The sequence below is a fragment of the Rhinoraja longicauda genome, chromosome 28 (genome assembly GCF_053455715.1).
Source record: "Rhinoraja longicauda isolate Sanriku21f chromosome 28, sRhiLon1.1, whole genome shotgun sequence".
NCBI classification, from domain to species: Eukaryota; Metazoa; Chordata; class Chondrichthyes; order Rajiformes; family Arhynchobatidae; genus Rhinoraja; species Rhinoraja longicauda.
This window is the reverse complement of record NC_135980.1, coordinates 15092053-15107727: the sequence shown is the minus strand read 5'-3', so window position 1 is coordinate 15107727 and position 15675 is coordinate 15092053. Positions and strand designations below refer to the sequence as shown.

The 15675-nt window shown below is 38.5% G+C and overlaps 1 protein-coding gene across 3 annotated transcripts in view; it reads left to right on the top strand.

Moving 5' to 3' along the window:
- Positions 1-15675, top strand: part of LOC144607098 (E3 SUMO-protein ligase PIAS4-like) — a 54551-nt gene extending 38876 nt beyond the window's left edge. For all 3 annotated transcript variants that reach the window (XM_078423696.1, XM_078423695.1, XM_078423697.1), the window contains 7 exons: positions 3348-3438; positions 6569-6700; positions 6870-6975; positions 7178-7251; positions 7521-7681; positions 11975-12114; positions 13632-15675. In XM_078423696.1, coding sequence (XP_078279822.1) covers positions 3348-3438; positions 6569-6700; positions 6870-6975; positions 7178-7251; positions 7521-7681; positions 11975-12114; positions 13632-13708 — 781 coding nt within the window. In that variant the 3' untranslated portion in view covers positions 13709-15675. The remainder of the gene's footprint in view (positions 1-3347; positions 3439-6568; positions 6701-6869; positions 6976-7177; positions 7252-7520; positions 7682-11974; positions 12115-13631) is intronic.

The following is a 15675-nucleotide window of genomic DNA, read 5'->3' as shown; positions in this document are numbered from 1 at the left end:
ATTCTGAAAAGGACCTGTTTACTCCTACTCTTTGCTTCCTATCTGCCAACCAATTCTCTATCCATGTCAACACTCTACCCCCAATACCATGTGCTCTAATTTTGCTCACCAATCTCCCATGTGGGACCTTATCAAAGGCTTTCTGAAAGTCTAGATACACTACATCCATTGGCTCCCCTTCATCCATTTTACTTGTCACATCCTCAAAAAACTCCAGAAGATTAGTCAAGCATGATTTCCCTTTCATAAATCCTTTTACTGCTATCCAAATGATTAGGTGGAGCAGTTGTGAATTTCAGCCATGATCGTTCTCAAAATGATTGAGAGATTGATTCTAAGAATTAGATAATCTAAAGCATGATGAACTACATAGCCCCTTGTGCACAGAACTAGGAATTTTTGAATAGGTTGAATTCATGATTAATCTTCAGAAATATTTGAGTGAATAAATTGACATATTTGTCATAAGTGCCATAATTGCCATAAGTGGAACACAATTCCAAGGGCAATGGTAGAAACAAGAATTAATTTAAATGCTAATAATATATTTATCTTGGAAAATTTTGTGTTAAGTAAATGGAGAAGTAAAATATTGTGGGCTGAGCATATAACCTGCACCGTCACTGGGGTTTCTTTCCTTTCTGTCTCTGTTTCAGTCCAATTGATAAAGATTTGTTTGTATGGTTCGCCAACAACACTACATTATTAGGCTTCCAGGCCGATAGAGGGTAACTCCTCTTGGACCTCTTGGGGGTAGTGTAAATTGGTCTCAGATTTGTGCTATAATTTCACAGCTGAGTCAACATTCCATCTCCAATAGAACTAAAACGGCAGAATCAACTCAATTCATTGTAATAATGTTTCAATTGTTCAAAATTATCATGGTACAACTGTAGAAGACGTCGGTGAGACCACATTGGGAGTATTGCTGAAAATAGAACTAAGATAACTATTTGATCTGCGCCCAAGATGAGGTGTTCCATACTAGGACATCCGAGATGTCTGCATTCTTCAGGGAATGGGGCTTCCCCATTTATATCATAGATGAGGCCCTCACACTTGTGTCCTTGGTATTCTGTAGCTCAGCTCTTGCCCCCTCCCCCCCTCAAAAAAAGAAAATATTGCAATTTTACTTGGTAACCAATGGTAATAATAATAATAATAATAATAATAATGCATTACATTTATATAGCGCTTTTCATATACTCAAAGACGCTTTACAGGGATTTAGAGAACATAGGGAAGTGAATAAATAGATAAATAAGTAAACGAACAGAGAAAGGAGACAGAAGGTGAGGTGACCTTCAGTGGTTGAAGGCAGTACTGAACAGGTGAGACTTCAGTGATGTTTTGAATGTGGTGAGTGTGGAGGAGTCTCTGACGGTTTGGGGTAGTGAGTTCCATAGGGTGGGAGCAGCGATGGAGAAAGCCCTGTCCCCCCAGGATCTGAGTTTGGTCCGGATGTGGGGGGATAGGAGATTGGCAGCAGCAGAGCGGAGGGTGCAGGTGGGAGTGTGCCTGTGGAGGAGGTCGGTCAGGTAGGATGGGGCCAGGTTATGGAGGGCTTTGTAGGTCATGAGGAGGATTTTGTACTGGATTCTCTGGGGAATGGGGAGCCAGTGGAGTTTGTAAAGGACGGGGGTGATATGGTCACGGATTGGGGTGTGGGTGAGTAGACGGGCAGCGGAGTTTTGAATGTATTGAAGTCTACTGATGATTTTTGAGGGTGCGCCATAGAGGAGGCTGATGCAGTAGTCCAGACGGGAGGTGATGAAGGCGTGGATGAGGGTTTCTGCAGCTGTGGAGGAGAGGGATGGACGGAGACGGGCAATGTTTTTGAGGTGGAAGAAGGCTGTCTTTGTGATGTGTTTGATGTGTTTGTCGAAGGAGAGGGTTTGATCAAAGATGATTCCAAGATTCCGGATGTGAGGGGAGGTGGATACTGGGAGACCATCAATATTGAGGATGAAGTTTTGGGTGGATTTGGTGAGCGTTTTTGGACCAATGATGATGATTTCAGATTTGTTGCAGTTGAGTTTGAGGAAATTTGATTGAAGCCAAGATTTTATTTCAGTGATGCAGTTTGTCAGTGTAGAGTGTGTGGTGGTGGAGATTGACTTGATGGAGATGAGGAGCTGGATATCATCGGCGAAGCAGTGGAAGTTGAGACCATGACGGCGGATTAATTGACCAAGGGGGAACAGGTAGAGGATGAAGAGGAGGGGGCCAAGGACTGAGCCTTGGGGGACACCTTGGGGGAGGGGAGTGGTGGGGGATTTACAGTTGTTAATGGAGATGAACTGGTGCCTGTCAGAGAGGTAAGATTTGAACCAGGATAGGGTTGTGCCGGTGATGTTAAAGGAGGTTTCAAGTCGGGTGAGGAGAATGGAGTGATTTATGGTGTCAAAGGCGGCGCTGAGGTCAAGTAGGATGAGGATGTTGAGGTTGCCAGCGTCGGAGGAGAGGAAAAGGTCGTTTGTGATTTTGAGGAGCGCAGTTTCAGTACAGTGGTTGGAGCGGAATCCGGATTGGAAAGTTTCATACAGGTTATTGGTAGAGAGGTGGTATTTGAGTTGGGAAGCTACAGCACGTTCCAAAACTTTGGACAGAAAGGGTAGGTTGGAGATTGGTCTGAAGTTGTTTGGGGTGTCAGGGTTGAGACCAGGTTTTTTCAGAATGGGGGTGACAGCAGCGATTTTGAGGGATGGCGGGACGATGCCAGTGGACAGGGAGGAGTTTATTGTCGCAGTGATAAGTGGAGAGAGAGCAGGAAGGCAGGCCTTGACAAAGCTGGAGGGGATGGGGTCCAGAGAGCAGGTGGCAGTTTTTATTCCTGTGAAGAGGTCAGAGAGGTCAGTGGTGGAGACTGGGGAGAACTGAGGCAGGGGTTGACAGGATAAGGGGGGGCAGGTGGTTTGAGGGGGAGCAGGTGTGTTGGTGGTTAAGGTGCTGTAGATGCTGTCTATTTTGCTTTGGAAGAATGAAAGGAAAGTGGTGCATTTGTCAACTGTGAATGATTGGGAGATGGTGTCCAGGGGGCTGAGGAGTTTGTTTATTGTAGAGAAGAGTAAGGCATGGACATGTCAAGTACACATTTTGCTTGCAGGTTTGTCTTCTAATGGATATATTTATCATGTTGATTGTGATTCTGGAGAAAACTGGTCAGCATAGTAACATAATTAGAATCCTACCAAGGATGGAATTAATTGAAACAGCACCATGTATCACCTGACAGCAGCATCAAAGTGTGCTAAAGTGTAAAGTTAATAATTAATGCTCTTGATAGTAAAATCAGTTGCAAGATTTTTTCTTAAGTAACAAAGAAAATATATTACTTTGTTTTTAAGGATATGTCACACAGATACAGAATGTATTCAGGAAGACCAGTATCCTCCCTATCTGTCAGTAAAAGTAAACTCAAGAGTGTGTCCTTTCACGGTAAGCTATTATCAACTTCTTGCAAGGGAGAAAAGAGAATTTCACAAATGGCAGTGGAACTTTAACAAAGTAATATCGTTTGACATTACAAGTCTGTTTACTTTATAAAAGTAATCAAATATAAACATTCTGCTACTAACTGGAATTAAATGAACAGATTCTGAAATAAAGTCATAGCCAGGTTGAGGACAAAGAGGGGTCCTGGCATTGGGGGGGGGGGGGGGGCGCCGAGAACAAAGAGGTACCATGGGGACTATAATTAATACTTTGTAAATTTGTCGGCACCCTGTACTCTTTGCATACCTTGTGTATGGTATGCAAAACAAAGGATTTCACTGTGACATGTGACATGTGATAATAAAGTATCAATCAATCAATTAAACTATTGTGGGCTCCAACTACTGCCATCACCTCACCATTGTCCGTCAACACTTTGTCAACAAAGAACAATTAAGAATGGGCAAAGCTGGTCTCGTTAGAGATCTACATCCTACATGTGAACATCCTTTAAATTGATGACACCATTGAGTAATTGTGCAAATATTTCATACATTTGGCTGGATTTTGATAATTAAACAAGTTTTCTATTGACTGTCCCATGTGAAACCAGAGTTTGTTTTTGTCTGAAACAACATTTGATTGTACAGTGACATTGAAGGTGTATAAGTCATGTTTTTTAAATCTTCTTATGTATCAAAATTGAATAGAAATAGATGGTCTTGGCAAGGAACCTCTCAAGTTTTCCATGAATTTTATCACCAATGGTGTGCGAATGGATGAATCCTAGTATTACGATAAAAAGTGCTTATGGACTCTTTAAAAAAAATCGGCTGAAGCAACTTGATAACTCAAACCTTTGTTGGGCATAATTGAGATGAGGGATGAAAAGCCTGTTAAAATGTCATAAACATGTATTGCAGACTGATAGACAATAGGACGAATGTGAATCACACAAGAAGAGGCACAGAAAGAAAGCTGAGGAAGGAAAGAGAATTGGAAATGGAATTTTAAAAATTCAATGGATAATTTGCATGTTCTTTGTTATGAAAGGAATCAGGGCTGTATTACTGTGAAACAACGCAGGTGAATCATTAAACCATCAAAGCCTATAGGCTCATGCATGAAAAATTATGGAGTGGGTGAGATATCAAGTGAATGCCTACATTGTGGAACTCTGACCGAGCAAGAATCAGTGCCTGGTGAAGAGAGAAATAGTAAAAATGAAAAAGTAGAAGTTGTAATTAAAATGCATGAGTATGTCATCCAGACAACAATTTGCAAATACTATAGTGACTGGACTGTTTAATTTTGTACTATATGCTACTTCCTTAAAATATTGCTTTAGCTGGTTATTGTACATAATTAAATGAAAGTAAGTCTTTGGGGGTATTTCTAGCAACAAGGATTGTAATCATAATTGTCATGATAACAAGTTATCAGAAGGTTTTAACTTTCTGATGTTATTTTCTATAAAATTTCTATTGTTATTTTCAGTGGTATATTGTAGAGTTTTCATGGTAGGGAGAAAAGATACAATTACTGGAAATGATGGTATAGGAGATGAAGCCATTGATTCTTGGCTACTGTTGATTATATTCTAAGTTTGACAGTAGAATTGAACTTGCTAGGTTTGTAAACATATGCTGCTCATTGATCGATGGTATGGGGATGAGAAAGGGAAAATCTTTTCTCTGGTGACAAATAACCCCCACAAATAACCCCCACAATTAAAATGTGGACTATGGAAATGACAGAGACCCTGCATTTGGAAAAAATAAGGTTTGCCTTAATCGACAAACCTGAGTTATTTTTAAAAATATGGTCTCCATTTATTGAATTTTTAGAAAAGTAAATGGGTTTGGCACAGGACTAAAATTAAAAAAAAAATTTAAATAAAAAGTTGAAACTTGAGTTGGGGGTTGGATGTACAGCTGTGGTTTTTGTCTCCCGGATCTACTCCCGTTAATTTTTATTGTTAGATCCTTTTTTCTTTTTTTTTTAACCCTCTTACTCTCTTTCCCCAAGTTTATAGTTTTATATTTTTATTTTTACTTTCTCTCTTTAAAAATTTAAAAATTGAAGCTATGTAAGAACGTTGTAATAAATGTGTTTTTTCTTATTTCGATTTGTACATATGCTTTTCAAAAAAAAAAAAAAATAAATAAATAAATAAAATAAAAAAAATAAAAATAAAGTTTACATTGCTATAGCTAATGAGAATCATAATCCTGGTGCCAAACCCCACCACCCTCCCTCCCCCAAACATGCAAATAGTTATGGTACTTGGTTTTGTTTTGCAAGTGCTTAGAAAAGGGAAACCAATGCAGTCAGACAAAACTGCCATCTATATACTAAAACTCTCGTTTGTTTGTTTGTTCCTGAACATCGGCCAAAACGGTACACGGTAACACAAAAATTTTAGGCCCACCTTATTCACCGTTGTCCCTTTGGTGCAAATGGAAGAAGTTTCATTGAAATCAGTGTTATATTTTTAAAGCTATCCACATTTTAAAGTTTAAAAACCGCGCATGCGCAGTTGGGGCCTCGTTGATCTTGGAAGAAAGCCGCCGCACGTGCACAGAACAATTACTTTCGCGCCTGTGCAGTTGGGGTGGTGAGGGGAGGAGGGAGGGGGAGTGGGGGGGAGAGTGGAGTGGGGGAGGAGAGGGTGATGCAACAATGCAGGAGAGGTTTGGGGCCTAACGGGTCCATTTGGTCTAGTTTTATCTAAGATTGGTGCAAGCTCGTTAGCTGAAAGTGAAACCTTTTTGAGGAGTAAACATTGTTTTCCCAAACTATTTATTTTATTATGTTAGTTCTCTCCTGTCCAGGTCGCTCTGATCATTAATCACCTCTAATTAGGACGATTCCCTTTTCTTGAAGGATTGTTTATATTGTTGAATTAGTATATAGGATAATCCATTTTAGTTTAGATTTTCCCCCTTCTCCCTCCCCTTCATCCTTAGGAACAAATGTATAAGACACTGTCTCAACAATTTGAGAAAGTATTACATGATATACAGTCTGGCTTCAAAAGCTAGAAGCAATTTGAATGTCAATTGTTTAATAATTTTGATTGGCTTTGAATTTTATTGCCAGATATTTTAATCCTCTGTATTTTTCATTTAAGAGTTACTTTTCATCAAATAAGCCTGGAGTAGAACCAAAAAGACCGTGTCGGCCCATTGATGTTACACCTCTTCTCAATTTGACATCTCGTGGAGCTAACTACTTAAATGTATTTTGGGGCCATTTTACCAAGGTATGATTACACACAATGTATCCATTTAGAATCAGTACTTTGGTTATAGTAACATCAACTCTTAGTACTATAAGTGATACTGTGCCTTATGTAGGCACAACATTAGGATTTGATTGAAGGAGGTTTGTAACAGTAAGGAACTAATACCATCCTTTGTTATTTCTTTTAGCGATATTCTGTGGTATTACACCTGGTAAGGCAGCACAGAGTAGCAGAATTACTGCACAAACTTCAAGCAAATGAGACTAGAGCCTCTGAAATTTCCAGGGAATTAAGTAAGTACTTAGTCACAATATACCAGGTTTTATAAATTGTTGATTTAAGCTTTATTGAAACTTGATTGTATTAGAAGGGGTTGTTTAACTGGGAGCACTGTTGCAATAAATTATCAGTTTGTTAGTTTAAGCCAGGATAATTACAGTTTGGATTGTGTTAAACAGTTTTGGTAAAAATAAATTATCCTTTTTTTCATTAAAGTTCGCAAAAAGCTTCGATTGGAACCGGATAATGATGTGACCACAACTGGCCTTCGTGTCTCTCTTATGTGTAGCGTAAGTATTCCTTCCTAGTTAAAGATTTATACGTATTAAAATCATTCGTATAATTTTAAACACTGGGGATAAAATATTAAACAATTATTTTTCTAATTAAAAACTAAATATTTTCTCTCATTATATAAACAAAATTTGTAACAATTAATAGCAATGCTAGACCTATTCTTAAGCAAGTGGATGAAGTGGTTCAAAAATGTTTTATTGAATCATGCATGTGTTTTGAAAAAGAAACCCGTTTCTGATCTTGTTAATTTTGTTGCTAACAGCTTGGCAAGATGCGCCTTTCAGTGCCCTGTCGTGGTATTACCTGCACGCATTTGCAGTGTTTTGATGCAGCCCTTTATATTCAGATGAATGAAAAAAAACCCACTTGGATGTGTCCTGTGTGTGACAAGCCAGCTCCTTATGAACTGTTGTTTGTAGATCAGTGAGTATCGTTTGCAGATTTATAGTGCTGTTTTTAATGCTATTCTTGATGTGACTATGGTTTCACACTGGTTATTTGATTGGACTAGCTGATGAAATGGATAAACCAAGTTTTCCCTCCACCTCCTCTCCGCAAAAAAAGAATATGTTAACACTTCTATGTGCATCTTCTCATTGTCCAAACAGACTGTACCTCTTGCGTGACCAGCTTCAGGTCGGGAGGCAGTTGGACAAAGCATCTTTAACCCAACAGCACCAGGTGGGACTTTTGTGGCTTTATTTTCCACAAGCACTGATTTAGTGGGGACTTGTCAGGAAGAGCAAATCAGTGGAAGTCTGGGAAGCAGTGGTACAAGCTGCATTACGTTCAACTCAGTTGAAGTGAAGCTTCTGCTGTCTGTGGTCATCTGTTTATCATGATCTATTTCACTGCATTCTTATTGATTACCTAACAGAAATACTAGAAAAAGGGAAAGACCAAAGTACATTATTGATGGAAATTGGACATGATCCTTTATGGGTCTGCCAATTTTTCTCCCTCTGATTCATTCCATCAAGGTATCCAGTTTGACGAATTCTTAATGTTTTTAACTCTCCATCACTTGAACCTATAATGTATGGAGCATTGCTGTGAACTTAACTAACACACTCATGGCTCATGGGGTAAAAGGAATACCGAAATGTATATCCATTAATTGCAGCATTGTTTAATTTTCCTTTCTTCCACTTAAGATGTATTCATCCAGGGGTTAGTCATTTACCATGCTTTTTTTTGTTGGTTTTATAAACAGTCATCTGTTTTGCACATGAGTGTGAAAAAAATATTTCATCTGCATCCTTCTCCAGAATATTGAAATCCTTGTGAGTCACCTGCAGACTTCCTGCTTATTGTCTATGGTGGATAAACTGAAAATTGTATTTTAAAGGGCTAAACCTTGTTACTTTATTCATTCATACAGTGTTCGTACAGCTGACAAAATGTATTAATTATAAAGTTGTTGCTCCTGAAAAAAATATGAATCATATCTGCTTTCGTATGATGTTATTATTCTTCAAATGTTGTTTACTAGGTAAACAAAGAAGTTTGAAGATTTTGAAACAATGACGATGAATTCAGGGCCCTGTTTAACTTGGGAAGAATGACTGTGGCTTGTTCCAGAGTTCCACCATTATCTGAGAAAAGAACCACTTCCAGGCATCTAACATGATTTTACATTTGATCTCTGGATATCCATTACCTGAAAAGAGCCACTTCCGTGTGTCTAACTTAATTTTAGATTTGATCTCTAGATCTTCTTAGTTCAAACAATTTGATCTCTGGATCTTCTTAGTTCAACCAAACACTTGTCCAACTGCATCCGGGCTGAATAAAAAAATAACGGACAATATTGTTGTATAAATAATGAGTACTACCAATGCAGAATCTGAATGATGCATCTTACCTGAAAGAGGTTTTCTAAAGCTTCGTAACCCTCTGAGCAAGATAAACCTCATAATATTTCTTAATTGGCCCTTTTTCAAAAACTGTGTTCACCTGGCCTAAATTCATAAACCATGAGAAACTGCCTCCCTGCATCTACCCTTCTAATATTTCTTAATGTTTCAATGCAATTGCCTCTCCTAAACTCGAGAATAGTCTGATTCTTTCCTTGGGATAAACCTGCTGGAATCAGTTTAGTGAATGTTCCCTGTACTTTATCTTTGCCAAGTATCCTTTCTTAGGTAAGGAGACCAAAGCTGTACGCAATACTCCTTGTGTGGTTTCAACAAGCATGGAATCTTAATTGCTATACGACTTTATTCTTGTATTAAAATACTTTTGTCATAATATAGCTATTATACCAAAATAGATAAGCGCGTAATTTTCACATTGTATTCCATCTGCCATGTTCTGATCCACCAACTCTACTTGTCCACATCCCCTTGAAGTCTCTTCACAATCTTGTCTGTACTCTAAATTAAATTGGTTTCATATTATCAGAAAACTTGGAAATATAATGTTTTGTTCCTCGCAGTCGAATCATTGATATTGAAAGCTGAGATTAATTATAGCTTGCCAACCTTGGAACACTTCATTTATTCCCATCCTTTGTTTTTTGTCTGATAGCCAGTCCTCAAACAGATTATTAGCATCAATTCCAAGTGGTCTAACTTGGTTCAACAAACTCCTTTTTGTAAAATTATTGTGTAATTTCCAAAAAAACACATTCACTTGCTCCCCTTTATCTGTTCTTCCTCTCAAAACTCCTGCAGATTGGTCAAATGTGATTTATCTTTGTGCTCAGTTCTATTCTTTCCTAGCTGTTTCCTTATTACATCATTGATTTATTTGCCATTGTGCCACCATCTAGGGTGGTTCTATTTTGTAATTGAAACAGGTCATTACCAAGAATAATGACTGAAGATTTGGTTTTTGTCTGTAAAGTGCAATTTTCCATGTATATTGGGCATACGTCTAACCTGAGCAGTAGCTCTATCAATTTGTATACAAAGGATCCAGGTAACGGTAAGGAGGTCATTGCAGGGTTGAATAGGCACAATCTACACCTGACATGTATGGTCACTAAATTGAACCTGGTCAGCCACCCTTGTTATCCTTGTTGTTGTGGTTTGACACAGATAGTGAATCAATTTTGGAGAACACTGAAGAATCCACTGGATTGTGTTGGGTCTGGAGTTGCATCCGAGCTGGCCAACTAAGGATGTCAATTTCTTTACATGAAACACATTAGTGCACGATGACTTTTAACAACAGTACATGGATTTTATGTTCATGGTTACTGATTTTTTATTTATTTCTGATTTGTTCAATTGTACATTGCACAAAAATGGTGAATGGGGGGAGACCCTCATCCGTCTCACCAGACCCACATCATTTCTGTGAAAGATAAACACAAAATGCTGGAGTAACTCAGCAGGACAGGCAGCATCTCTGGAGAGAAGGAATGGGTGACGTTTCGGGTTGAGACCCTTCCTCCTCATTTCAGTGTCAATTGTATCATAAAATGTAGATGCCATTGGTCACCAGAAACCTATGTGATCTCCAGGAAGAGGAAAAAAGTAGCTAAAACAAGCCCTGTTCTGGTGATGGGGTGGAGAAAGCAGACAAATTAATTTTAACTTCTCCATTCAGACTTTGAAATAACTCCCAGTAATCTTTAGAAATAAAGAAATGCAGCAGCTGATTTACAAAAAATTCACAAAGTGCTGGAGTAACTCAGTGGTTCAGCATCTCTGGAGAACATGGGTAGTTGATATTTCGGGTTGGTCGGTACCCTTCTTCAGACAGAATGTAGGAGGTGGGAAAGAAAGCTGGACGAAAGTGAAGGGCAGGACAAAGCCTGCCAGATAGTAGGTGGATCTATTACCTGAAACATTTTGTCCTGCCTCTACTCTCTTCCAGCTTTCATTCACACCCTCTGCAATCCTGTCCTAAAACATCACCTATCCATGTTTTCCAGAGATGCTGCCCTATCCGCTGAGCTTTTTCACCCCCTTGTGCCTTCCCCCCCCCCCCCCCCCCCCCCGTAATCTCTCTCATCCCAATCTTGTCATTTTATCTCTGGATTGCTAGCCCAAGCTTCCAGATTGCTACCAATATATTTGATCATTATAGTAGTATTTTTATTCTGATTGATGGTAATGATGATAGTTTTCATTGACTTCTGTAACTCAGATCTGAGCATTTCAAAAGATGGAAGTCAATATAGAATATGACTTGGTGATGATCATTTACAATATTATATCATTGAGGAAAGAGCAAAATTTTACATAGTGCAAAACTAAGTAGTAATTGTTTGAAGACAAAAAAGACCACACATGCTGGAATCTTGAGTAAGAAACTACAGGAGGGATTCAGAAGATTGGGCAGCATTCTGATGAAGGGTCCTGACTGGAAATGTCATGTGTTATTTTTCTACACACATGCTGTCTGACCCACTGTGTTCTTCCATCTGTTTTGGTTTTACATGTAATTGTTCAAAAACATTTTTTAATTTAAAAATTCTGGTTGAAAGTGTCACTATTTCGTTTGACTTGCCCTGCCTTGCCCAAGGTATGGAGTGATCTCTGTTATAAAGAAATGAGTTCTCTGTCATAAAGAAATGAGTTTGCATATGCTTTTTATTTTTCTAATTGCATCCTCAGAATGGCAGCACCTGTACCTGGAATCATTCTAAAAATTGTGGACCTTGTTATGTGCCCTGTCATGATTTTTTAAATCCACTTTAGTTCTCGTCAAAGTAGAGTTGGGATGATGGTAATGATAACTTTAATATGTTATTATTTCTCTTAGGCTGTTTTTAGATATATTGAAGGAATGTGAAGATGCTACCGAGGTTCAGTTTAAGGATGATGGTAGCTGGTCTCCAATAATGTCAGATAAGCAGCCACAGAAGAACTTTGGACACAAATGTTCAATCGTAGAATTAGAAGGTTTGTTTGGTTTTTTTTTAACAAATGAGCACACACTGTGAGTATGCTTAGGTTATCTCTTTCAGCTACTTTGAAAATATGTCTATTGTGTAGGACCTAATGACATTCCAAAATGAAAAGTTGTAATTTTGCCACGGAAGCCAATCTTTGTCGTCCTCATGAATCCAAGGTTTTTTTGTTTCTCTATTATTAGTAAGATCTTTACACTAGGACGAGGAGTTGTGACCCGTGCTGCCGAATCAACCAATTCAGAAAGTAAAATAATTGGCACGGTAGCGCAGCGGTAGAGTTGCTGCTTTACAGCTAATGCAGCGCCGGAGACTCAGGTTCGATCCTGACTACGGGTGCTGCACTGTAAGGAGTTTGTACGTTCTCCCCGTGACCTGCGTGGGTTTTCTCCGAGATCTTCGGTTTCCTCCCACACTCCAAAGACGTACAGGTATGTAGGTTAATTGGCTGGGTAAATGTAAAAATTGTCCCTAGTGGGTGTAGGATAGTGTTAATGTACGGGGATCGCTGGGCGGCACGGACTTGGTGGGCCGAAAAGGCCTGTTTCCGGCTGTATATATATGATATGATGATGATATGATAACATGTAAAATGAACATAAGGATTTTCAGTTGATGGCTTCGTTTTCAGAATTTGGTAAATTCACTCACATTCATCACATTCTAAAAAGGATCAGCACTGAAGCATTATAACAACAACCACCTTTCAGGTCACAAAGTTTCAAAAGGCACTTCACAGGAGCATTATCAACAAATGTTCAAAGACTATTATTGAATCTTAATCCAGTACCCTTGCTACAGTACCCTTTCTGGCAATGGATTCCAAATCCGAACCATTCATGAAGTTTTTAAAAGTAAAATTTCTCAATATCATGCCACATTTGCTAATCACCTTGCATTTGTGCCTTGTGACATTAAACTGTTAATAAATGAGTAATTAATAGTCTTAATGCTATAACAAAATTGATAAAGAAATATAATTGATCATGTCTGGAAATAAGGGCAGCACGGAGACACAGCGGTAGTGTTGCTGCCTTGCAGCGCTGGAGACCCGTGTTTGATCCCGACTATGGGTGCTGTCTGTACCGAGTCCCTGTGACCTTGTGGGTTTTCCCTGAGATCTTCGGTTTCCTCCCACATTCCAAAGATGTACAGGTTTGTTGGGTAATTGGCTTGGTATAAGTGTGAATTGTCCCTTGTGTGTGTAGTCAATGTGCGGTGATCGCTGGTCGGTGCGGACTCGGTGGGCCGAAGGGCCTGTTTCCGCACTGTATCTTCTATATACTAAAACTCTCGTTTGTTTATTCCTGAACTACAGCCAATACGGTACACGATAGCGTGACAATTTTAGGCCCACCTTACTCACCGTTGTCCCTTTGGTGTTAATGGAAGAAGTTTCATTGAAATCGGTGTTATATTTTTAAAGTTATTCACATTTTAAAGTTTAAATCTAACTCCGAGGGATTATTTTGTATGTGGCTGACTAGTTTTCAATTGTGAATTTTACAGACTCCAATAATCAGTTTAGTAATCCTGCGAATGGCAAGAGTGACATGGACGTTATTGACCTGACTGTAGACTGTTAATGGGGAGGATCGACTTTCCAAAAACAAATGTTGCTGTGGATGTTGGGGAGAGTGCACCAAGCGTGCAGGACACATTGTGGAAAGATCCATCGAAAGAAGTCTACCTCTCACATTGTAGGCTTCAATTCCTCTGAGGCTCTCCAGCCGCATCTACCTCTTGAAAGGATTGGCACAGTAAAATAAGACAAATAATCTGTTTGGAGAAATGCTGCTCTTGAAGAGTGCATTCCTGTAGATGTGACGAACAAATGGATTAGTTTAAAACTGTGTGGAGAAGTAAGGACAACACATCATAGTAGGGTTGTTTTTAAACTCTGCTCTTATGACTCCTGAATGGGTATAGATACCTAGCCACATCCTTGTTCTTGGAGTGCAACGTATAGAAACAAATCAAAGCAAGTAAAAACTGTAAAATAAAACTGGCCTCTTGTTTATTGCTTTTACTTTTTGATTTCTGAGCGAGCGCTGATTGTCAAGCAAGTCAGAGTTTATACGCTGATTTTAGGAGTAAAACATCTTGGAGTTAATGTTCATCTCACTGTTTGATTCAAAACACCTAGCAAGTATATTGTTAGTACTGCTTGAAGCTGGAGTAGCTGTAGGCAAACAGTGTTGATCACAATTTTCTTTTATGTGCTTAAGTTTAAAGAGGTAGCTCGGAGAAGTAGATTGGCTGAGGTGTAGAATGACTCACTCACTTAATTCCTTTTCCTGTTCCCTGCCAAATATGGTAGGTCGGAAAAATATGAAGCAGCTCAGCCCCATTCTCAAGGTGGGAAAATTCTTGAGAGAGAGAGAGAGATGTTTTGCATTTGTACATCTTCAAGCAGTCAATGGAATGACTGGAATATGTCTGCTTCCTCTATTGTTAATGCTAGGAAGATAGTAATATAAAAATAAATGCTACAAAGAATATCCAAATTCAAAGATTGGCTGTTCAATCCATTTAATTTTCCTGACTGAGGTGCAAACACAGATGCTTAATTGTATTTTTTCAGAGTGGTATTCCTTAGCAACTATACTGTGCCCATATTTATTATATTTTGGTTTCCTTTTTCCTTTCCTTTTTATTTTTCAGACCTGTGGTCACTCCTCCACACCTTATTAACAACTGTTGAGTTAAGTGTATCAACGATTAGAATTTACCAGTGCATTTCCTTTACCCTTCCACCACAAATCATTCTATAGTTACATGGGAAAATGATCCATTTCTTTTCTCCCTTGGACAGGGAAAATTCCCGATTTTTGGAATCCAAATATACATTCTAGTCCAAGTTTGGCTTGAACCTAATAGAGCGTGGTACTATGGTGCTCTAGCTACTGATGTACCAATGGGTTATGGTTATTATTTCTTTACATTAATATGAATTTATTGCTGTATAAAGTTGTACATATTACATAGTTTATTTAGTTTATTTTAATGCTTAAGTTAGTCATTATGTTACAATTCAGGTTTCCAATTTACCAAAATCAGATGTATTTGTGCACTAGGCAGATCTTGAGGATCTTTGATGTTTCAGGCGCATCACTGATTCCAATAGTTTGCAATTACTGTGATGTGAAATGGTTGGACATTTTTAACAATTAATAAATTTCCCTAACTGCTGAAAAATGATCCTGGCAGATTTAGATTTACTGCATAAAGATTTTGAAGATAAATTATATATGTTTAAATTAATTTTTGCTTGTCCCAGATTCTACATATGACACTTTTTCTGGTGGAAGCATAAATCACTTTGGATGTGTTTTTTACTTTCAGAGAAAAAGTTTTCATGTCATCTGATTATTAAAATGACAATATTGATGAGCAAATTTATTTTGCAATAACCATGGTTTTGTACCATGATTTCCATGTGATATCAGTGTCTCTGCTATGGTCTCTGGCATTAAATTAAAGATTGGCATCACTAACATTACTGGCTAAAGTTTTTCTTTTGCTTAGAAAAATTGCACTATCTGGGTGGAAA